General features: G+C 34.4%; 1 protein-coding gene across 1 annotated transcript in view; it reads left to right on the plus strand.

The window, feature by feature from the left end:
- The window catches only part of EYS (EGF-like photoreceptor maintenance factor), a 789024-nt gene that overhangs the window by 440703 nt on the left and 322773 nt on the right, over positions 1-25548 (plus strand). Inside the window, exons 30-32 of the mRNA XM_088162233.1 lie at positions 17832-17956; positions 21521-21645; positions 24935-25187. Coding sequence (XP_088018359.1) covers positions 17832-17956; positions 21521-21645; positions 24935-25187 — 503 coding nt within the window. The remainder of the gene's footprint in view (positions 1-17831; positions 17957-21520; positions 21646-24934; positions 25188-25548) is intronic.

Here is a 25548-nt window from a genome sequence, read left to right on the forward strand (position 1 = left end):
AATACATATGTTTCAATCTTCCATCTAAAAAAGAAGACTACAGAATATTTATTTCTTGCTAAGCCCTGCCTTGTAGAAAACTTGAGACCCCTATCAAGCATTTTGTTTTCTCAGAAAAAAATTGTTGAATTATGAGATTATAGTTAATACTCTGGGCATTTTTCCAGCACGTTTATTTATATGGATTTGCACACTGCTTTCTAGCAAATCTCTAAACACACTTGAAATAAATGGCCTAAAACCAAAAGGACTGTCATCCCTAATCAGATTTGGAAACATCTGCAACTGTATAATTGATGATTGCTAGATTTAGCACAACTGTCTATGGAATTATTTTTTGTCATAAAACCACAGCAGTGTCTCCTGTTTGTGTATGCAAAGGTATTTGAGACTGATATCTCTACTGATTTACATCTCAGCTGCATTTTGCATGGCCTTTTTAGACAACTGCTGCCTGGTTTTCTGCAACTTCTTCATTCAGAAGCAAATGAAAATCCAGCATTCAATTTAGATCAAAGAATCTGGTCACAGCAACAATACATGTGTTTAAACATTCACATGCACTCTTCAAGTTGCAGACATTTGCATGTATAAATCAAGTGCCTGCCCTAGAAAGAGATTTCATGAATTTAGAAGATTTAATGTCTGGATATGTCCAAATATTAAAATTTTTGCGCTACTTTCTTAATAATTTCTGGAGAACCTGCATAGAATGTTAACTTGTAATTCATTCAGAAGTGAACATTCAGAACGGAAAAGAAACTCTTTCAAATTCACTTCTTCTGACACATAGTGCTAAAATTGCAGCAGACATCTGCAAATGTTAGCATTTGTAATGGCAAATCAGTTTTCTTGTTTAGAGGCAGTTTAAATATGTACACAGGTGTTTATATGTATGCAAATGCATATATGTATTTAAAAATGAAAGAGAATTAATAATGTATACAAATAGATATAGTTTCTGCTTATGTTTTAAAAAAAAGGAAAGTGATTCCTCTCGAAAGATTTCATCTCTTTCCTGTTTTAGAATATTTACCTGAAGAAACCTGTGTACCTGTAGGGACTTATTCTACCTTAAAAGTCTGAGCATGCACACTTATGAATAAGTGCTCAAAGAGAAAAGGAACACTGAAAAATATGAAACTTTCACTTTTTAAAATTTATTTTCAGTTTCTGTCTTTAACAGATCAACAGAATTTTACTGTAGCAAGAAATTTATTCTATCCCTATATTTTTTTTCTTTTTTAACTTTTTTAAGATATAGCACTATAGAATGTATTTAGAAAAAATGAATTTTGGGTCTTTTTCAACTGAGACATTGGACTTAGAACAACCAAAAATGCAAAACAGCGATTGCAGAGATATTTGTCAAGCTGAATGCCCAATTTCTGTTTCTTCTTCAATCAAAACATCTTAATGTGTATACTCTCTATTTAAACTTGTTAAAGACCTAGCCTATTTTCAAAACTGTTCTTGATTAATAGGTATACAAATACAACCTAGGAAAGTGCAATGAATGTATCATACAGGTTAACCACATTATACTTAATGAAGATACATGGAAAATTTGAGGTGTGATGAATAGACCCCAAACAAAAGAGGAGGCACTCTGTGCACCCAGGGTACCCATTGAACAGTTCTCTACAAGACATGTGAACTGCCCTGTGCTCAAAAGGTCAGACCTCCCAAGGAAACTTTTGTTGCTTCTATTTTCTACTATTGACATAGATGGATCATTTCCTGCTGCCGCTGAAAACATGCTTTAAATATTAACTGAGGTTCATAGGCCTCTATATAACTTTTATAAATCATTACTGCAGAGTACTAGTCAAAAATGCCATCTATGGAATGTTTTCGAGAAAGGCAGCCTGAAAACACAAGGAATGGCTTAAATTTTTCCTGATAATTAGTATGAGAAAAGCAGTTGCAAAAATCTGAAATTATTACATATCTTAATAAACACACCTGACTATATTTAGGAATTATTTCAGTGTTTACTGTGTTATTATATATATATGTGCAAAGAAAAGAAAATTTGAGAAAAGGGCAAGAGTTCATTTATACAACAGTCCCCTCTTCCAATGTTAGTTAATCATTTGCATATAAGGCACTATTTTGAAATATAACAAGAAACATCATATACCAACATCAGAATTAATCAATTATTGAATATTAATTCTGATTATTCTGTATTTATGTCACATCAGACTGGCAAGTCTCTACAGATTCACTGAAAAATTTAAGCCATAGCTATATTACATGATTTAGAATAACATCCTCAATTTAGATTGTTCTAATTTGGCAAGTTGTTTACATTACAGTCAAAAAGGCTACCATATGGAATGCTTCAGGAATTTTTATGGGGATAAAACCTCAGTTCTTTCTCATTTGTACTTTGCATGACCTTGAGTATGTCACTTTTCTTTGACTGTGCTCCCATCCCTCTGGCTTCATCTGTTTATATTGCTAGCATTTTCTCTAATCATGTGTACAGACTCACAGATCGTGAACTGGCTATTTTGATGTTACATTCATACAAATGATTATAACAGTGACAACAATAAATGTATCAGTGGTGAAAATTCTGAGTCTATAAGAAAAATAATATTTCAATGGTAGTTTCTTTGCCAGGGAGAAATCAGCTGGACGTAAAGTGATTGTTAAGTCTTGTAAATATATGTATGCTTTTAGGAATTGAACAGGGTCAAGGAGACATAATATGCATAAAGCTGAACTAGTATTTTTTCATGGCTTGGCATATTGTATCTGAAATTATTCTCTCCTGTGAAAGTCACTGTTCTAAAATCCCTGCAGTATTTCATTTCTCTTTGAGAGTTGTAGGGCAACAGCAGCAAAGTCATCTTCTTTTTAAGGCTTTAGTTCACATTCAGCCAAATAAGTTAATGTTTTTCTTGTTGTCAGCAAGAGTCACGGAGAAAAATATATTACTTATAACTTCTATCTAGTGAGCAGTTACTGACTTCAAAAGAATGAGCAGATGAGGCTTAGAAAGCCACTTAGTTCAATTGTGAAAGGTCCCAGCATTCCTAATCGTCTGGAGTAAGAGAACTGTAGTGTAAGGCAGGCATGAACATTGTAAAGGTTGGAAAAGTTTGAGCCTTTCTGTATGGCTCGACACAGTGTCAGAGTCAGTAAAAACAATAAAATACATATCTGTGTCCTTTTTTACACAACTGGAAAATGTACTGTAGAAGGTTTGGAGAGACTGAAGTTTGGTATGGGCAAAAAAGTGTTTGAGTTCAGAGCTGGACACATGATTTTCAGTAATTTGATTCACTGACAGGAGGAAGGAGCAGGTTAGTGTAATCTTCTGGCAAAACATCTTCCCAAAATAGTTATGTTTGTGGTAATCCCAAAGGAAACTTTACAAAGTCTGAACTTTACTCAGTCTGTACTGACCTAGCTCAGCCTCAGTAGAGAGTGAGGAAAAAGCAGGACATTTCTGGTTGCCATCTGGTGGCCATTTCTGGTCTGAAAACTCTTCTGGGGTTGCACCCAAGCATGGACTCAACACATAAGTGCTCCACCTCCAGTGCTGTTTTGGGAAAGTATTTTCTCCTTCATCAACCCCTATTTGTGCAAGCACATGGAATTAGCTCTCCAGGTGGTATATCCAGGTAGTACTTCCAGGTGCAGGAGAAAGGCAAAAAAGGAATTTTTTTGGCAGGTTTGTGTAGGGATTTTCACCTCTTTAGAATAGCTTTTAGGGTGGACGTCTCATTCTCAGGCAGTTTGTGGATATTTTCTTTATTTAGGTAACATCTATCTTAGAGAACTTTTTGCTTGCTTTTTCTCTTTTTTTTTTTTTTCTTTTGTTCCTCCGAAATAATTTTTGGGAGTCATTTATACTTATTTTATTTTTTGTCTGCTTTTTGTGCCTGTATTTTCAGAGCTGAGGTTGGGGGCCAGGTTGACTTGATTGCTTTCTGTTTCATCCAACAGCCTTTCCTGATCCCTCCAGCTGCTGAGGCAGGTTATCCCTTGCTCTGGGTTAGCCGTATCATGGATCCAGGCTGTGGCTATCCATTCCTTCTGGCAGCTTCCAGGATAGGAAGCTACCTGATAGGCAGGATCCTGCTTGATAGCTCTTCCCTGATAGGTCAGCTGGTGGGGAAGGGGAGAGTACCCCTCTTTTCCAAGTCTCCACTTTTCCCCCCCCTCACTCCCTGTCAGCCAATTTTTATAGTGGACAGACACACGACAAACTTTCTACTCATGAAATTAATTTTATTACAAGGTCACAACACATTTAAAGAGCATTAAAGAGCATTTAGCAAATCCCTGCTAAGTTATCCCTATGTTTTTCTCCCTTCTGTGAAATTGTGGTGCCCCTGAGAAGTGGCTCACCTTCGTGAGCAGCTATGGTGTGAAGCACTGCAGACCAAGGACATGGCTGACCCAAGACACTAAGACCTGAAGAAGTAATAAAATAAATAAAAGCAGTGTTGGGTAACTTTCTTAACAGATATTTATGATAGCTCTGTGAGTGCCAGGAAAGAATGAATAAAAGTACAGGAAATCAGTTAAATCAAATTTTTGGATGCAAATGCTGATTGCTGTTCCTGAGTAATTAATCATGAGATCTTAACTTCCAATATCACTTCCTGCAGAGAAGGTATTACACTAGCTCCAAACTTTTACCTCATCAGATAAAGTGAGGCATAGCACTGCATTTTGGACTGTGGCTTGAGCTGTGGAGTGCAATGGAAGTGACTGAAGACATGGGAACAGTGCTATGGGCAGATTTCATTGTCTAGAAAGGTTTGCAATCAGTGTTGGGTTAGGAAAAGGGGACCACAAAATATATTGTGGAGCCATGAACTAGTTTTATCATTCTAGTGTTCTGAATTGCCTGGTCAATACTGAAAAAACACAATAGCAAATACAATTAGAGTTGTTTTATAATTTCCTTTTCTTCTTTTTTTTTTTTTTTTTCAAACAGCTGGCCTTTTATTTGGCATTATACTCAAAACTTCCAATGTTTATGCATACAATAAATGACATTTAAAGTCTTCCTTATACAAAATGTGGTGTAGACTGTGACAAGCCATGAGGATGCTGATGACTTCTCTGTGAGGAGGAGCACAATGCTACTGGCAAGGGCTTCTTTCTTCTCACTGCTTGGGTCCACTTGGGTTTCTTTAATGCAGCCACTCACACACAAAAGTCTGTGATTTGTCTGGGAGTCACCTGGGGAGCGAGTATGACACTGTCCCCAGAGGGGCAACCCTAAAGCTGAAGCTGGAATTGGGGAAGCAGCGAACACTGAACTCATATAGATGCTCCAACAAAGCAAATCCACTTCAGACCAAACAAGCTGAGACAAATCTTGAGACCTTACAGTGCCAGGTCAATATAGGGCCTGTATTCTACTGTTAAAGGAACAAATCATATTTATTGGAGGACAGTAGGTGTTGTGTAATCGTAATTTTCCTTCTGAATCTGAGACACATTGAGGGTGGTTACTATGGTATGGGACCTCTGGAAAAGCTAAGCACTTCTGGAAATGTTGCAGGAAGACTGATGGAATACATTAAACTGCTGAAATGTCTCCTTGGTATCTCTGTGCAGGTGACTGAATCCCACCCATAACACTACAGCTAGCAACCAAACACTAGGAAACAAAAATAAGCACAAGGCAATGCACATTGCAGATGGAAAGAATTAAATCTTTAATGAGTATAAATGTTCTAAACAGAGTTTATCAAGTAGAATGCACAAAGTTGAGTAGATAAGGCAGACGTTCAAGGTTGGAGATGTACTTTTTAGGCAGATAAGGATTTGAAAAGAATCTCCAACTTAGTCCAAGAAGATAGGAAAATAATTGCATCGTAATAGAAGAGTTTCAAGGAGACAGGAGAACATAAATGTTAATGGTAGTGAAAAGGGATGGATTAAGATAGCTAATACATTATTTCCACAAAAAGCTTTACAAATACTGTTTGTGATTGAGCACTATGTAACACCATCTTTATGGTTATACTCATTCTATCCATTTTGGGTGAGGGAGTGGGAATGGGAAGAGGAATCCAATTCTTAGCTTTAATCAGGACCTGGGGATGATCCATTTTCAGCAGCATTGGTAACTTAGTACAGATAGTCATTAAAATTTGTAAGATATTAGTCAATGTACATTTTCTCTTCTCCATATGTAATAGGTATGCTTGCCCTGAATGGGAATATCCTGTGCTAAGAAAAAAGAAAGATGTGATAATATGGGGGAAAAAAGGGCATTTTTTGTTTCATTTACATTAGAATTGCAAGTATCAGTTTCTATAAATTTTCTTGTTTATATTCTTTAATTTCTATTTTAGTTTTCTGCTTTTATTTATTATTTGCTTTACTGTCCATGTGTTATGGAAGATATGTAGTACTAACAAAGTCCAGAGATTTTTTTTGTTTCTATGCAGGATCTTGCAATTATACATTATAAGATGAAAATCTATTAAAGTTCTAGTTATAGTTAAAAATCAACTTATTTCATCCCCATTGACACCTATACAATCTTTCCAAGAAGCAGCACTTAGTATTGTTCTACATGATTCTTCAACAGTCATCTCGAATAAAGACTAAGTACTTTACAAATAGCACAGTCAGTAGAATGTTTGCACTCAGATGGTTCTTCACAGTTCTTTCTTTTCCCACTAATTTCTTTTATTGTGTTTTTAGCTCTCCAAGAACTATTATAGCTTTGTCCATTCTTTCGGAAAGATACTCTGACTTTTTATGTGGAAATGCTGTTTTTAAGAGTTTTAACAACATTGAGGGCAGTCAAATGTGTCCCCTGATAAATAAAATGGCTTGACAGTGTTCTCTACTACTATTAAATGAAGCTATATGCTCTCCTAAAATGTCTGCACCACAGAAATCACTGTGGATACTAGTAATCTAGACAGATTGCAATATTGTCTGATCATGCTTTTGGGGAATCTAAAGTAACAGGTTTGATTTTAAATGAGTTTTTCCTAGTCATTAAAGACATTTTTTTTATATATCACAATTTGTTCTTGCTATGGGAGTTCATCAACCTTCTCCCCAGACCACCACCATGGGAAAACTTTCAGTGCTTCTCACATCAGCCACAGAAACAGTAGTAGTTCTTTATTAGTCCTGATCATGTACTGGTAAGCCTACCTTATGAGGAAGGGCTAAGAGAACTGAGTATGGTCAGTTTTGAGAAAAGAAGACTTGGGTGAGAGGCTTAAAGGACCTTATTACAATGTTCCAGTATCCAAAGTGTGGCTACAAAGAATGCGGAGACTCTTTTTTCAAGGAATCACATGGAAAAGATGAGAGGTTGTGAGTACGAGTTGCTCCTGAGGAGATTTTGGTTGGACACACCAGGACAATTTTTCGCAATGAAAACAATCAGTCATCAGAATAATCTTAACAGGGAAGTGATGGATTGGACAACATTGGATACTTTTGAGATTCAACTGGAAAGGGCTCTGAGGCATATTGTCTAAACAGTGTTTTGCCAAGGAATATTGGACCAGATGATCCTTGAGTTTGCTTCCAACCTGGTGTTCTGTGAAGTAGCATTTTTTCCAGGTGACATTATATCTTCACTTTTCTAAGTTAGTCTGTGTTTGGAAAGGATTAGTTTTTGTCAGTCTTTCCAAATTTAATAGAGATTATTACTAGAAGTACCCTGCAGAGCCTGTAGGTGTAGAATGCACTGCAGATATGAGAAAGAGCTAAGGAAAAAAAGGTTCAATTAGATTTTAAGTCCTTTTTTTTTTCTACTAGTATGTCACATTAAAACTTCAGTGTCTCGACTGGAAAAGAGACATGCTTTGTATGTTAAGTCAAGAATTTACTGTAGGTCTAACTGGAATCATAAGTCTTACAAAAAATGTATTATTTGTCCAGTTACAGAAGTACTAAAAATTACCACACAAGTTATCCAAATACTGAAGTTCTATCACAGTAATAATAGTTTAATGCTTGAAACTTGCAGACAAACTTTATACTTCCCTTGGTTTTATTCAAGGAGAAAGGATTATGGTGCATCCTGAATCCTATGCCAAGGGAATGCAATGGGGGTTTGTTCTTTCTTGTACTTGAGGGCCTTATACTAGGGGACACTTTTAAACATTTTCTAACATGTCCTATACCTTGCTTCTTTGCTTTTCTGTGTTACATCTGATTTTTTTTTTATGCAAGTGGTGTTTTATTTATGTTGGAATCTTGTTTTTTCTTACTCCTAAGGACATTTTCACCCAGCTTCAAATGCATCATCTCTTCAATGATCAGTAGTTATTCAGTGATCATTTCCTGCTAGCCTTGATCTCTCATCCTGTGTTTATATCTTTTGAGGCATCAACTGTTATCCAGTACTTCTGTTCCACAATACCACATAATTCATTATATGCACAAAAAAAATGTCACTGGAATAGTACTTGTTATCACTATTGAGCTACATCAGAATTATAATAGAAAGAGACATATCAGGGCACCATTGTAAAAAGAAAAGCAAAACTCAAACAAATTAGACACGAGTCTACTAGACCTAAAAAAGCTGAAACAAAGCTCCAGGCAAGCGTAAGACAAGTCCAGACAAATCAGGCTTGATAAGGCCCAGTCTACATCCTTGCAGTGTTTAAACAAACTCTGTGGCTCCTTGTTCAGCAATACCATATTTACTGAGCTAAAGGACTACAAAAGTGAGACACAGGACAAATTGTGTTGATATTATTTGCAAAAACTGATAATATAGTCTGAAATGGAATTTGTTACAGTTTACTTGTTTTGAACAATTCATGGCCAACATGACTAACACTAAGGATCACCTGAGACAGCCCCTGTGAAATGATCCCTGGGGATTCTAGCAATAAACTGTGGGGAGTAGAGAGGTTGATCTTGACAAGAAATAGCAGCCTGCTAATGAAGTGCTCACAATTCTGCATTATAAGTGTTTTATCTGTATTTTTTGAGTTGGGAAGTACAGAGGTCTTAAATAGTACTTTAAAAATTAAACTAAAGTTGTATAGAACATTTTACAAGAGAAGGGTAACAGCTCTCTGTGTGTAACAATTCTCTTCTCCTGTTCTCCTGTAGCATTTTGTGAGCTCTTAACTTATTTTGTAAACACTTTTAATTAAAATATTTCATTTTCATGTGCATGGCTCTCAACACAATCATGTACACAGAGTCATGCATACAGGAGTTAATTTAAATTGAAAAAGTAAATGAAGAATAGGAAAATAGTGTCTGATATTAATCTGTTTTTTTGTTTCCTGAATTTGGAATGAGTGCCTGGATAGCAGAGAGATATGTCAAGACTGATATTATAGGAGTTTTCATCAGCTAAGGACCTGTCTTAACTTATTCCTTTATATAAAAAAACTATTAGTAAAAAACTTAGAGAGATTCTGTTTGAGAAAGGATTGACTAGATGTTAGCTTTCCTCTATATGAAATCTCACTGCAAATATGGATTATTTTAGCAAACAGCTGAATGGTGGCTTTTCATCAGTTCTACAAGGACACACACACACACACACACACACACACACACACACACACATTCCTGCTCCTCCTTTAATTCTGCCCACACTACTGGTGTGTGAAGAAATTCATATAGTTTCCAATTGGGTAGGTTAATAAAATAAAGAAAGGAGTGTGTTAGCTCTAATATATTTTCATCAAGGCTTAGCCTTAGCCATTCTGGTTATTTTACTGTATTCATTGTAGCCTGATATTCCACAGATTAACCTTTCCTTTAACGCTGTCACACCCCACCAACTGTGATTTAGCAAGTACATAATTTATCACTTAATAAGAACGTCCATATTAAGCACAGTGGGAGCTTTTACTGGCAGTAAAATCTGCTTTTCTCATAGGGAAAATAAAGGCTGAATCCAAGTGGGCTGAGAAAGTTTAATGTCTCTTGTAATGAGAATGACCTTAGAAAGAATGGAACTTTTTATTAGCAATGTTTAGTATGTGTTTAGTATGTGTCCCAATACATTCTCAGAGAATAAAGACTCCAATTTGACATACATTAATTAACGTGTTGACAATTTCCATGGTAACTCTGCGTGTCCAAAGTAGTTAAAAATAGTTTTATTTAGCCCACATTGCACTTATATTATTATAGTCAGAAATAAAGCTCTAAATATAGTCCTTACTATCCTATGATTCCACGATATTTTCCTTTTTTCTATAGACATAATTACTTCTCTGTTTTATTAACTCTTCTACAAGTTAAGAAGAAAGATGAAGAAAACTGAAGAAAGTTGAAAAAAAGAAAGCTGAAAAGTTGCAAAGCTTCCAACTCCAATCTTGTCTGAACAAGTTGAATCTGTTTTGGGGTTTTGCATGCAACATTCCTCCTCTGTGAAGAAGGATGCCTTGAGCTAGAGTGCAAGGTTCCAATTCATTATGCTGATAGGGTCACCTTTCCAAGAGGGTTAAGAATAAGCTGCTCTGCTACCTTCATTACAAAGTGTTGATGCATCAGTTCCTTGCATTTACCCCTGTGAATATAAATCATAAGCAATTATGTGGGGTAGAGGTGAGGTCAAAACCAGTGGCAAATGTCTGATATCTTTAAACCAGTCAGAGACTCTTGTAAGTCTATGATAAGTTCTGATTGTTAGTGAAAAATTGGGGATGTTAAAAGTTAATATATGGATAAGGTCCCAACCTTGTGGTTTGCAGCTCCTGTTCTAAAAGTAGTTCTCCAAGAGAATGGCACTATTAATTACGCTTTTAAAATTTATTTTACCTTTGCAAAGATATTCAATATAAGCTAATGATGAATAAGGAAAAATTCTTTACTATCAGAATCAGAAAATTTACAAGATCTGAACTTGGGACTCTTGGACTATGTAGGCTACTGCTCTTTTCAACTTAATTTTTCTCTAATAACTATTTTCAAACCACTCTAAATTACATTAATAATGAAATTATTTCTCCCATAATCTAAGAAAGACAGCAGAAAGAAAAAAAGATGACTCTTGCTATTTCAGATTATAGATCTGTAGTAGGGACTCTGATTCTGATATTATAGGAACAGAACTTTGGATGAATAAATAGAATACCCTTTAAAACATACACATTCAAGTGTGTTAATACTATTTTATTTTTCTTTTTGATTCACATTCAATATTTTTTGGAATAGAACAAACATTTCCTGACCACCATGGAGAGCTATAATTTATTTTTACTTCATTCTATGGTAAATTTTTCTTCATCGTAAATAAGCTTGCTTCATTCTAGACAGTACATCCAAGGAGAATACAGAGGAGGAAAAAGAAATTTTTAAAAAAAGCAACATGATATTCTGCACTTGTAGCTTGGGGAAAAATTCGTTGTCAGTGTTATAAAATTAACAATCACAGCATCACCTTTGGGAAGAGTTTTAGAGAAAATAATCTGAGAAAAGCTCTCAGGAGACTTGTGTAAATTCCTTAGTGACTGCTTTCTCAAGTTCTCTCCATAGAAACATGCTTCAAAGTACATCAGGAGAAGTAATTTTCAGTAGTATTAGTGATAAGGCAGCTGACTCATATTGCTTTGAACTCAGAGCCATTTGTCTTAAGACAACAATCAGTTTAACCCATTAGTGAAACCACAGTACCAAAAAGATCCATGCTGATACAACATAGGATCCCAGAAATCACTAGGAGTTCACACAAAAGTCAATGTTCTTTTTTTTTGTCCTCTCGATTTTTTAGACTACAAGAGCAGTAGAACACATTTGTTTGTTTATTTATTATTTATTTATTTGACATCATACATGTTGGTTGGATTGTCTGCTGCTGCATCAGCAGCATCCACAATCTACAGACGAGATGAATGACCACACAGCAGATAATCTACTTTCATGTGGTACCTTCATTTTTCAGCGTTCCTTAGGGAATTCCTGCATCTGAGTATAATATGATAAAAGCCCAAAATCTGTAGCCAGTAAAACCTGAATGGGTTTCTACTAAGCTAAGCTCATTATGTGACCTCTCCAGCACTCACAATTTTTGTGTTCATTGAAGGCCATGGTAAAACTAACTATGAAAGCTGAGGTAGGAAAATAAATTGAAAATTTCAGTACTTATGTAGGAATCATAGGAAAAGCACAGAACCTTATAGTGGCTTAAACTTCGTATGTTACCATATGCCACCCAGCTGCTTTTTCACTCCTCCTTCGCAGTAGGATGGGGAGAGAATATAAGATGGAGAAACTCAGAGGTCTAAATAAACACAGAGAAACTACTGGTCAAAAGTCTTGACTTGGGGAAAATTTAATTTATTGCCAATTTCGAACGGAATAGGATGGTCAGAATAAAAAAAGACAAAAATAAACAATCTCAGTTTCACAATCCCATCAATCTCTTTTTCACAGGCTTAGCTTCACCCCTTTTTCCCAACTCCTGTACCTCTTTCTCCTTTCCCCGGGTGGTTTAGGGATAATGAGGAATGGGTTGTTGTGGTCATTCATTGTGTAACCTGATGACAGTATGTCACATATATTCATTTATGAGGCAACACTTTTTTTAATGCGTGTATTGAGCAAACACAGGCAGGCAGATGTGTAAGAAAAGGAAAAAGAACACACAGAAATTAGAGCAGCTACATTTGAAAGAAATAAAAAGATCTGAACATTCAAAACTTTATGAATATAACTTTGTAACTTTCAAATAAGACATTTAATTTTTCAAACTAATGTCATTAGGGCCAGGATTTTGTTCTTGTAGTTTGTTCTTGTATATCCTGAGAAAAAAAAAATCAGTTAAATAAAATTATGTTTGATTTTTTTATATTTTGTCTGTAAAAAACCCTACTTAAAAGGGCAGAAATGATGCATGGGCTTCCAGTAAATTGAAATTTACTATCTAAAAGGTTAGCTGGTAGAGAGTAAAGTATGATAAAGACTGAATGTTTTATTTATCACTCTAGAAAAATTTCCCCCCTGCCAAAAATTTAAAGCTTTTAGAAATCATGTTGCATTGATATGTATATTTAAAATGAATCAGTGATTTTATTCATTTTTTCTTTAAAATAAAAAATGTTCTGCAAAAGTTTGTAGTGCTAATACTTCTCATGAGGGCACACCTCATTAGTGCTAAGGATCATGCATTTGACAGGAAATGTCTTTAATAATCCTGAAGCTGGTTAAATTATCTGGTTTCCCTTGCTTTTCTTTTTTCCTCCCAAACTGGCATATGAGCATCGATTAAATGAATTACAAGGTCCATGTTTGATCGATTTTTCATTTCTTTAATTTAGACAGTAAAACTTTCTATCACAATTGAAGTTAAGAATTATGATTGAGATAATAGAGGTATGATTCCACTGGAAGTTAAAAAGGAAAAAGTTGCCTTGCAAATGTCAAGGCACCTTGTGATCCAAGATGATTAAAACTAAACTGTTTGCTATATGAATCCCAAGGTGCTGCTATATCTCAGCGTCCATGACATTTAGCCAGTGACTTTTCATAGCTTGTTAATAATGTATAGCAATCCCAGTGTAAATTTGCAGTGACAGATCTGGTCTGTTACAGTAGGGCAGTTAACTAGATTTATTTTGGACAGAAAATGCAGATTTGAAAAAAAAAATCATTACTAATGTCAAAAGAGATTGCACATTTACAAGACTATTTTAGCTAAGGCAGTTGCTCAGAAATGTGCTTTTCACATTCATCTATTATTCTCCCCAACATCCTAATTATCTAACCTAGAGGTATTAGCAAAACATTACCAAAATAATCAATGTTAACAGTCAGAAGGTAAAACTGATCCCCAAAAAATTTCATAGTGTGGACTGCTCTACAAAATTCATTGATTTTACCAGGCTGGCTGAGTCACATAGGCAGGTAAAGGTTACAGCATAAACATTCCCTTCTAAGTACAATTGGTGTTAATCATTGCTCTAGATAAACCTAATAAACTTCTGTGTTGTAGAAACCATGTTTTTTCTGAACCTGATATGTCACTGATACACAAATTATTCACAAGCTGTGAAAGGTCACAAGGCAGATGAAGAGAGGGAGAGAGAAGGAAAAGGGTACAGGTTAAAAAAATGGACTCAAAAGATGAGATAAAAAACAGACTCAAAGAGTAGTGAGTTACAAGAGGATATAAGTCAGTGTTGTAGAGCAAAATGTGACTGATGTTTAGATAATTGTTGATTTTCTCTGAGGCTGAAAATTTACTAACAACGAAAAAATTTTACTGTGACTATAGCCATAATTGTCATAAATCAAAATCCTTCATTTAATTCTCTCTTTTCAGTCTTTTGTTCAGCTATTGCATTGGCATATGCTCAAATTAAGATAATTACTCCTGATAATGATTGATATAAAGGCACAACACAAAAGGGATTATATCTGCACCACAGTATGTCAGCATCTATATGAGATAAAAAATCTGCAGGGAATGACAGAAAAGAGAAAGATCTTTGTCAACATCCCAAAAACCTGTCAAAAATAAATTGTGACTGCATTATTCTCACAGCAAATGAACACTACATTTTGCTGCCTTTCAGTACCATACTATTGATCTTATGATGATCCTTCTGTAAGTTTAATAGCTCAGACTTCTCAGTGCATTAGCTTACTTTATCAGATAAGTTCTAGGAGTTATTTGCTGAAAAACCTAGATATGCATCTACTAATAAAGACATAAATTGTTTTCTATTAGATGGTAATCAGCATACAAGATTTGCAGTGATGAAACCTTCATATGAAAGCTATCTAAAAGCCTCTAGTTTTCATTTGCAGAATGTTTATATCCCAAACACCACGAAGAAATATGTTCCAAAGTATTTCAGTTATGTTTATTTCTATTTATAGCATAAGAACTGTATTCCATACCTACTTAAACTTTCTAATATTAGTTCTGTGATTTAAATTCTACTCCTTCTATCCCTTCTAACATTCTACAAGAAATGACAGAAGGGAAGTAAGAATGTGGAGAGGCAGAAAAAAAATACATTTTTTTTAAAAGGAGTAGATATAAAGGAAAGTGAGAGTGAACAAAAAGTTAAGAAATTATGAAGTTCTTGTCACACCCTAAGCAGTCTTAACTTCATTAAAATGCTTAATAAAGTGTAAAGCTTATTACAATTTTGGGAAATTGGTGAAAGATGCTGATATTAAATTGTTGTTTTAGCTTACTCCTAGTTGTTTCATAATTGCTCTGAATTTAGTTAATAGCATGTCTGTCTTTGCAATCACTAAGCATTTTTTACATTGCATCATGTTTTTTGAACAGAAACAAACTGAATACTGAATACTGAATAAGTATTCAAGTTTTTGCAAAAAAAATATAACACGTCAATATGTTAAATGCTTTCAACATTCTAAAATATTATATAAGTTGAATGATTGTGTGACATGGGAAAAAGGGCACCTTGTACTTATTCATATATGCAGGACTTGATATAATGGATATCTAAGTGCTTTCACGGCATTAAGACTTCTATCTAAATTTCACTTTGAAGGCAAAGTCCTATTTGCAAAAGTTTTCTATTTCTGGTGGTGCCACAATCACTCTATACTATATGATATCATAAATTTAATAAATATTTGGAAAGTCTGCAGTACAAAATAGGTTATGTTGACAAACATTTATGCAACACTCACACATATATTTTTTTTTCTACCTCAGCATCTGTAGTTAGACCCATGGCTATATAGTTTATATCTCTGAATTCTCAAGGCTTTGTAAAGCCTTGAGTGTCTGAAGTCTCAAACTTTTCTGAGTAGGAAATTGCGCAGAGTTCATCCGGGCTGTAACCTGCGATATCTAGCTGATTCCACACTATTGATTCTCTCCATGGGAGTTATAGCAACCTGCTCCACTAATCATTCTTGCTCCAAATAGTTATGACCACAGGAGCTCAGTAAGCTGCTCTGGTCTTTACTGCTGTCTACTCCTCAGCAAGTGTACACATCACATATCAAAACATACCCAATCGAAGCAGCTAACAGGAGAGTTTTTAAAAATACCTTTTTTCAATGTTTGGCTTTTACCAACTAAAAAATCAAGCCCATACCTTACATGCACATAGGTGTACTTATTCTGTCCAGTTCTTCCAGTTTATTCTAAAATGCTTTTTTTTGTTTGTTTGTTTGTTAAGATAAAATCTGTATAATTACACCAAGGCATAAAGTTAGATTTGATTTAAACTCGCATAGTATTCCCTGTATCTGGTTGCCTTTTTCCCCTTCATGGAATATTCTTTCCATCTTTTTCGAATCTGGGAAAATTTGCGCCCTTCAATTTGGTTTTTTTTTGGTATTTTATTTTTTTTTTCCTAATATGCTCTGTAAACAGTGTGAAGACAAAGGTATATGAAGAAAACTATTTAAGATTTCAATAAGCAGAATCATCCTCTGCATTCCTTGTTCCACTGAGCATAGGAGAATATTAGTGTGATTAATGATCAGTATGAAGTTGTGTTCTAACTACTGGACTTTGACATATATAAATAGGATCCAAGGACCAAACTGCATCTTCTGAGTGAATTATTTTTAATGTTTTTCAACCAAAAAACAGGTGGGCTTATGGCTCATTCATTAAGCTGTGTTTTCCATGGTTTTCCTCTCATATATTATGATTACATATTTGAAAAATAGTAGTGTGTGCTTCAGTTTGTACATTTTTCAAGCAGCATACCACAGCTGTCATCTGTGGTTGATGCAGACTTTGACAAATATATTCTGTTGTTATTGTCTTGGTAGATCCCAAATTGTCATTACCCAGAGTGTATTCCATACGAAATGAAACTAATATAGTCTAATATTCAAAGCAAAAATAACCAAAATATAATTCCTGATATATAGTGTAATGATCCCTCAGGAAGTGTCACACATTTGTGTTTCATGGTCCATCCTCCTCTTTTGCTTCACAATCTGGAAAGCTAAGGCTGGCGCTGCAAATTATATATGCTGTATTCACTCAGTGTAGCACCTCGAGGAGTAGGTGACATGACTACTTGGATTTACTCAATCTCAATCTCAGACCTACCCATCTCCCTCTTAAGCGGAGCATTAACCTTGGTGCTTTTCACTAGACCCATGACAACATACAAGATGTGCACCCTGGTTACAAAAGGAGTTTTTGAAAACATTTTCTCCTGTGAAATATATCTGTGTATAACACATCTCAGAGTAAATGCTATTAATATTATGGGATCCTGGTTTTTAGAACATATTTGCATGTATCCATAAAGCTGTGTCTATATACACAGACATGCTTCAATAATGAGATTAGTAGAATTTTTGAACTTCATTAAAGGTCTTGTAAGTCTTTTAAACTATAAATTATATGGAACTACTTTGACATCAATTATCACGTAGAATTTACAACCACAAAAATACAGAAGAGTTTACTTTTAAGAAAACTAGTGTTTTATACCTAGAATAATAATTAAATCTTGAGCCCCAAAGATTAGTTTTTATGCTGTAGTTTACATTTGATAGTACACATTTGTCAGTAAACAGTTTTTCAAACACAGGCTGCAGTTACTTAGCTAAATTATTTTAGCAGAGTCTCCTGTCTACTAAAAAAAATAAAAACCTAAAAAGGTTTTTATTCACCTTAGTAGAACCAGTACGCTCTAATTGAGTGATTATGATCCAGATGTGAAATTTTTGGATGGATTTTGCCATCATAAATCCCTTAAAAGATGAACATATATCACAACACGAAACTTGGAAGTGTTCCAGTAAAATACTTATTGAAACAGAAAGTAATAGATGATGTCTTGCTAATGCACATACTTCAGACACATTGTTTCCACACAAGGTCTATTATATATGATGTTTATGCATAGTATAACATTTTGGAATGTTGTTTTCTTCAGGTGTCTTGCTGGATTTTCTGGACAATTTTGTGAAATGGAAGTTAATGAGTGTAATTCATCACCGTGTCTACATGGCTCAACTTGCGCTGATGATATCAATGGATACACTTGTAAATGTCAACAAGGTAACTGCTATATGGCAGAGCAATCTTAAACAATGATAGTTTTGAATTATCAGGGTTACTAGTGAGAAAACTGGTAAATCACATCAAGCTGTTTTGTTGTATATAAACTATAAGGTACAAAAATGCTGTCTCTTTGGCAAGATTTTTGAATGAAATCTAAAGAGAATTAATTACTCTAGTAAGCACATGAGAAAGGCTTCAAAATAAAACCACCTTACTGAGGGAGTCTGAAGTATTATCTAGAGCCAAGTTTATTCTTTATGATCTTTACCTATGTAACTTACTGACTTAACAGTCAAATAGTCACTAATAGTTTCACTATTTATAGAATGAGATTGACTGTAAAGAAATTTGACTGAACACTTTAACTAACATTTTTATTATTATCCTTAGTGTTGATATTGTAAAACATATCCATAGTTATTCTCTGGGCTGGGATTAAAATAATTTTTTAAAAAACATTGTATATAGAATGAAAAAAAGGCACTTTCTTAAAAAGTGGGAACTGCTTTTTATTTCTGGTGTAGATCAACTAAAACAGGTCTAGTAGCTTACGAAAATATAAGAGATTTTAAAAAAAGCAAGTTCACAATCAGCCTGCATTGTCATGCAATCACAAATTGCATTTGTTCAGGACTACTTACAATCTCCAGTCATGTCTACTAATAAAAAAGCCTTTTCTCAACATATACATAGGTAGCATTCTGCTCTATAAGTTACTCTTAAATTAAGAAATATATGAGTACCTGCCTCCTGAAACTTTAATTTTTAAAATAGTTTAAATCTATTTACTATTTTACTGACTTGAGCTGCTGAATGATTTCTGTGATAGTACTGACATGAGGTTTCTTACAGGTTATTTTAAGATTATTTAGATATATTCTGGATGACAAATTTTCTGTTAACCCATGCTATCTCCATATGTCTGATCTAGTTACTTTGCCCCAAAATATCTTCACATTTTTGCTTTCAATTTACAAGCAATAACATATTAACCAACTCTCCTGAAGTCATGACCATATATATTCCACTTTTCTAGAATCTTTCTACTCATTCTTGTCCTACATTTCAAAGAAAGCACATAATTAATTGAATACTAATATATTTTGCTTTTTTTTTCCATTCTAAATTAATCCTAATGCAGTTTACAAAACTATATGTAAGAGATTTTATTCCAAAAATATGGAAGATACTGAAGTAAATGCATGCGTACAATGAGAATCAATTTGGCAGTTTATAAATTTGTTTAACTGATAATAAGGAATGGTTTTCTAACATGTAAGACTTAAATCTAAGTATGTTTGGCTTACTAAAGGCTAATTATTTGTATGACTATGTTGCTTACAGCTTAATAATTTTTTAGCAACTTTTTTAATGTTAAAGAGGTACTTGATAATTCAGAAAAATACCATAATTTTGATGTATGAACCAATGAGTGAAATTTTTTTGGACATTTTATATAGAATTCGTGATAATAAAGATCTTTCTGATCTTAAAAAATCTGAGTCATGACCCAACTTCAGTACTACATATATCCACCTGGTACTGCATATGGCCATATCCCCCTCCACCAATATTAATGATTTAAAAACTTAAAAGATGTATTTTTAGTCATTAAAGTGTTTCATGCAGAACACATTGCCAGGTCCATTTTTTTGCCTTATTTTTAAAGCTTATTAAGATAATACATCAAAGATATTTTAATACAGGTCTTTAAAAATTGCTTGGTAGCCAAGTGATTGCTGTCTCTATGCAACATCGAAATTCTTGATATAGGTAGAATAAACTTCTCTGGGGCCTTGGAACTCACTCCTACAGCTAACATATTTTTAAACTCCCTCCAACCCAAGTATAATCTTCCTTTCTTTTATATTCCTTTTAGTAATACCATATGCTAGTAGGGGTGAAAGATCTGTAAATTACTTTCCCACCAGGTAAAAACACAGAAAAATAACCCCATGCATTAAGTATATGCATAATTTTTACATATCTTGGGTGTATTTTAATAAATACAGCATTTTCAAATGTTATTTGAGTATATAAAACAGATGAAGAGATGAGAAGGCTATGGCTCTGAAAAGCAGCAAATTTGGAGTGGCAGGGGAACTTTTGAGAGGAATAACTTTTTTCGAAGTTGTACAACTGAAGAAAAGGATTAGAAGAAAAAAATATCATCCAGAGGGAGAAAGTGGAAATACCTAGGAAAAAAATCTGCTTTTTTTTTTTTCCTTTTTTTTTTTCAGGCTTTGACTGTTCACATATAATAGATTTTATATTTCTCTTCTAAGCTTCACCCATAGAAATATGGGTGCGATTGGGGATTTTTTGGTCTATAAAGGCAACAATGGGAAAGAACTGGGCAGATAGTTTGATATACCCCTCAACAGATTCCCTGTTGTAATTTAATGAAATGGAAAAGGGATTGTACCAAGACTGAAATAGGAACAAGGCAGATGATTGCAGCTTTCCAAGAACCTCCAGAGAACAAAGTGAAGCATGTGGTGACAGCATGTGATAACAGGAAAGGGAATGGATTTAGCTCTGACAAATGCATTTTGTAATGGATCATGAATTTTGTCAGCTATTGTCCCAGTAGCAGGCCCCATACCCTTAGAATAATAAACGCATGTTCAAGCTCTGTGGCTGCAGCTTCGGGCTGTTCAGGTGCAGAAGCAGCATGGAGAGATGCAAACTGTATTCTAACTGCATCTCAGACAGCTCAAAAGCAACAACAGCAGCTGTTGGAACTAATAGCAGGCTCAAGGATGTGAAGTCTTTCACTGGGCAGCCTGCTCTTCTACCAGGGCAGCTAAAGCAAGATTAGAATGCAACAGGTGAATCCATTTGATGCATACTCTAAGGCAAAGTCTGAACAGTGGTTACTACAAATTAGATTTGTAGCAGCTGAGGACTGCTAGAGGGCTTGTGGGGCTGTTGGGTTTTCTTTGTTAGTTTGTTTAGAAATAGTAAAATGAAGAAAAAACCAAAAATCTGTAATGGGTGGTGGGAATATTATGGCAGAAAGTCCGATGTTCTTCAATAACTAACCATATTTTACAGAATTCTGGGTTTGTATTTACCAAGTAAATGGAATGATTCCATTTCAGCTTAGCCTACAAGGAGCAAGTTCAAGACAGGCTTAAATTACATGATCTAAAACACAGCTTCAAGATGAGTATTTAGCCTCTAATTTATGGTGTACTTACTTATAAAGGAGATTTTTGTAAGAAATGCATTTCAATAAACTTTTAAGTCATCTGAATAATGAACTGTGAGAAGACAGAATCTCATAGTGTTAAAACACAAAGCTGTTTTTGCTCAGAAATTGTCCTCCTCATTGATCTGGTATAGTAATCTTTTTAACTTCTTTCATTTATTTTTTTCTACTCTGAGAAGCCACAGCCGAAATGAGTTCATATTCAGACCATAATATATTTCTCTATATATGTAAAAATGGATGATAGTTGCCCAGATCTTTGTTCCATTGACACTCAGTAATTGGATGTAGATTTTAATGAATCTCACTGTGGGTTTGCTTTGCTTTTTTTATTTTTTTTCTGACAGGATGGGAAGGCCTCCATTGTGAGTTGGATGTTGATGAGTGCATATCCAACCCCTGCATACATGGTATCTGTGTTCAGAAGGAGCCCAGCTTTGGTTATTCCTGTTTTTGCAAGCCAGGATTTGTGGTGAGATGCTGAAATCCTTTCTTATCTTTCCTTATACCAATGCTATTCAGCATTGCACAGAAAATACTGTATGTAAGCCTTTCTCTTTTTAAGCTTGCTCAGAATTGTTGATATACTTATTGAATGAAATGGAATCACAGACATATGCTTTGTTCAAGGAATTCACCAGGAATTTCTCCCTGTTCCAGTGACTCTTTGTCTGCATTTCTGTAAAGTCTGTGTGTTACCATGAAGGTTTGGTAGGTAAAAATGGATCTTAGCAATGCAAATAATCGGACTAAATTTACTGAAAAACTATTCTGAGAAGGAACAAACTATCTCATAAAAATTAATACCTTTTTTGAAAGGTGTTTTTTACAGAGTAGAATGGGTAACATTAATACTTCCCACGGACCATGATAACTGCTGTCTTTTTGTCTTCTAAAGCAGAGTGGCTTTCAAAACAATGTCAAATGATGATGAAGGATATATCACTTGAGTGCCGTAGTCTTTTTATATGGAAAACAGTCAGATCCTTATGTTAAAATAATCTCATTTTTTCATTAAATATTCATGCTTATCTCACATGAGCAACTGTAATGGAGAAGATCAGTTACACAATTTTTTTACCATTTATGTCTCACCAAAACAAATCTGAATGCCAAATAAAACCACCAGAGAGAAATATTAAAATCTGTTTAGAGAAATTATTTTTTTCACTTAGTGCAAAATTTTTTTGGTACAAGTCAGTGTTGTGTGACACTGAAGAGACCAGAAGTACAAATAAACCCAAAAATGGGTTAGAAGTAGGATAGATTCATTGTTATTCAAATTACTCTTCTGAATGTAACCCTGGCCCAGGGAGTCTTTGATTTACTTATTGCCAAAAGTTGGAATATTTGGTGAGTTACCAGGTGCTAGCTCTGCTTGTTTTCTTCCTGTTTTTTTCCCAAAGTATTCATTAATAGCTCACTGATGATGGAGCTAGATAGATATTTGACCCATGGGGGCAGTTTTTCTATTAGTACATAGCTTGAGCATTAATTGTACAGTATGTTGCAGAACAAGCAAGCCCTTGCAGAAGGAAAAGTAGCAACTCTTTGAAGCAGCTGAAATTTAAGATGTATCATTTTTCTTTTTATTCCATTAGTAATTTTTCCATCTTCAGTTCCTCCAATTCCACTATGCTTTGGGAAGGAATATAAAAATAAGAAAACACAGTGGAGGAACCACCACAGAAACATTTTTAACATACTTATCTTCAGTGTCAAAGATGAGATGTTGTGGTCTAAACACCTCAAGAAGTATATTTGTAAGGCCCCAATGGGTTTTTGTTCTTAACCATGAGTGGGTGTAGAGTGGAAACAGTGAAATTCACAAAGAAATAAGTATTCAAGGAACTTCAGCTACAGTGTGTATGTAAATCTTCTGTAGTCTATGTCTGTACTGCTACCCAAGTATGGATCATAAAATATAGACTGTGAAGTCTCTCATAAATTTTGAGAAGAAAAGCATAGCCAGTGGTATATGAAATAAATGTTTACTTTTTAAGTGGAACCATCTATAGACATATACCTGCTTTTAAGTACAAATCTGCACAAGCTAAATTATTCCATCCCCCTGCATGGAAACTGTTAAGGCATTTACAGGCACTTTCAGTGCTATTAAATTTATCTATGACTTCTTAATGTACCCTTCATTCACACTGGAGGTTATCCACATCTGCTTTGTTTCTATGAGTCATAAAATCGTAATCAAATGCTCTTCGCCATTAAATGTAGTAGTCATAAAAATGTACTAATCTGTCACAGGAAAGTCAGAGTGAAACATAAGTTTTATAAGATTAAGAACGATTATGAGCTTGCTCAAACTGATCATTTGTTCTATGTGTGGAATTAGAAAAGCACAAGGAGGAAAGGCATCAAAACTGACATATTAATTGGCCTGTTGTTCCTTTGTGCTTTGGAATACCAATACAGTGAGTGATTTTATAAGATGCCATGAATTTACCAAATAGCTCATCTGCTTGCCAAAACAAATTAAGAAGTTGATTGAAACAAGCATGAATGTATCTAAATCACTCAAACCCCATCAATTTAACCTCTTCTGTTTTAAACCCTGAATAATTTAAACTACTTGTAAAAAAAGTAATTTCAGTTTTCATGTCTACATTTCTTCCTCTCTCTCTTTCTTGTCCTTCCTATTGTTTTTTAATATCATAAATTAATATAATAGAGTTGACAGAGATCTCATAAAGTGTAAGTTGTCCCAAGTCCTATGTGAATAGTCAGCCAGGAGACATGAAAGACTATTTAAGCATTAGTCTGAAGGAAAGTGTGTAATGAGCACATGCTTCTTGAGCTCTAGAGAAGGCTTGCATTTTTTTACATGTACCCCTGCTGCAGGAGAAGATTCAGTCAGAAATTATATAATGATGATATATTGTCAGAGAGGTATGTCTTCAGGGATGACAGTATGCATATTTTAAATAGTTTTCCAAATATGTAGAATCATTCTAGGATAGCTGTTAGTTGTCTCTCTTCATGTAGCCTATTAGTTCATTGCAACAGAAGTGAAAATAAAATGAACACAGGCCTGACTTCACCATATATTTATTTCACACTTCAAGAATGCATTTAATTCACATAATTATTCCTTGCCTTTTTTACAGACCACTGAATATGAACATTTTTACTTTATTGCTACGGAGGATATTTCAGACTTCCCATGAATTGTTAGTCTTGATAAAAAATAAGAAATGAATGCCTGGTCCAATTTGAAACTGCCACTATATTTTTCCTTTTCTAAGCATTATCTGTGAATGCAAGGTATTAATAGGCATCTGTGCCTATATTTGGTAACAACAGACAACAGACAATGGACTGCAACGTACAAAAGGAAAGAACATTAGCTTGCAAGTCACAGCAAGTCATAGGTTTTTAGACAGCTAAGTCCCCAGTAAAAAGTATTTTGTAAACCTACAAGCTAACTGAAGATTATTGTTTTAACCAGTTTTTATTACTAGTAACAATATTGTCTTTGATACTTGGTAATTATAAGTCTGTAGCGAAATTATTTTTTATTGGTAATCAGAGTAAAAATATCACTTAGTTAAAATTAAAAATACATAACTATACTATTAAATTAGTTAAGGAATATTTTCCACATGATATTTACTTTTGAAAGTGTAAACAGCTTAATATAAGCAAACAATATTTTAGAATAAAAAAAAGCAATAATTGTAACTAATATCAAAATAAAAAGTAAATTGCCTTCAAAAAATGGCTTTTTTTTGAAAATTCTCTTTCAGGGACGAAGCTGTGAGCTTAATTACAATGATTGTCTTATACATTCCTGCTCCACTGGGTTTCTTTGTGTTGATGGAATAAATAATATCACCTGTTTACCTATTATGCCAGAAAGCGAGAAAATTCTCACTGAAGTGGCTGAAGTGTTTCCTGCTGAAATTTTAGACAATGACCTTCCATCAGCTCTGGCTGTGTCTATGGAACTTTGGTCTAAACATGTTTCTCCTGATTTTCATACAGGAGAGATGTCCCAAGGTGAGTAGAAAGAGCTTCTGAACAAAGTATATATCAAACTTCTTTACTTGTTAATGCTTCTAAAATGGTAAGGATATTGAAAATATATTTATTTTAATTATTGAGGGTTTTTTTTATTCAATGTATTCCCTTCTATTTTTTTTCTTTTCATGTACTTCAGCATCCTTTCAAAACTTCACCTATGTGTAACTGTAAAATTGCTCTTTTCTCTCAAAAGAATTTTCCCCAGCATCTTTCACACCCAGGAAGGAAAACTCCACTTTCTCTTAGCTGGGTTTTCAGTTTTCAGAGTATACAATTTCATATGCCTCATATTATGTTCAGTAATCTCTGATTCTAATGCTAATTTTCCCCTCTTCCT

The sequence above is a fragment of the Sturnus vulgaris genome, chromosome 3 (genome assembly GCF_052056855.1).
Source record: "Sturnus vulgaris isolate bStuVul1 chromosome 3, bStuVul1.hap1, whole genome shotgun sequence".
NCBI lineage: Eukaryota > Metazoa > Chordata > Aves > Passeriformes > Sturnidae > Sturnus > Sturnus vulgaris.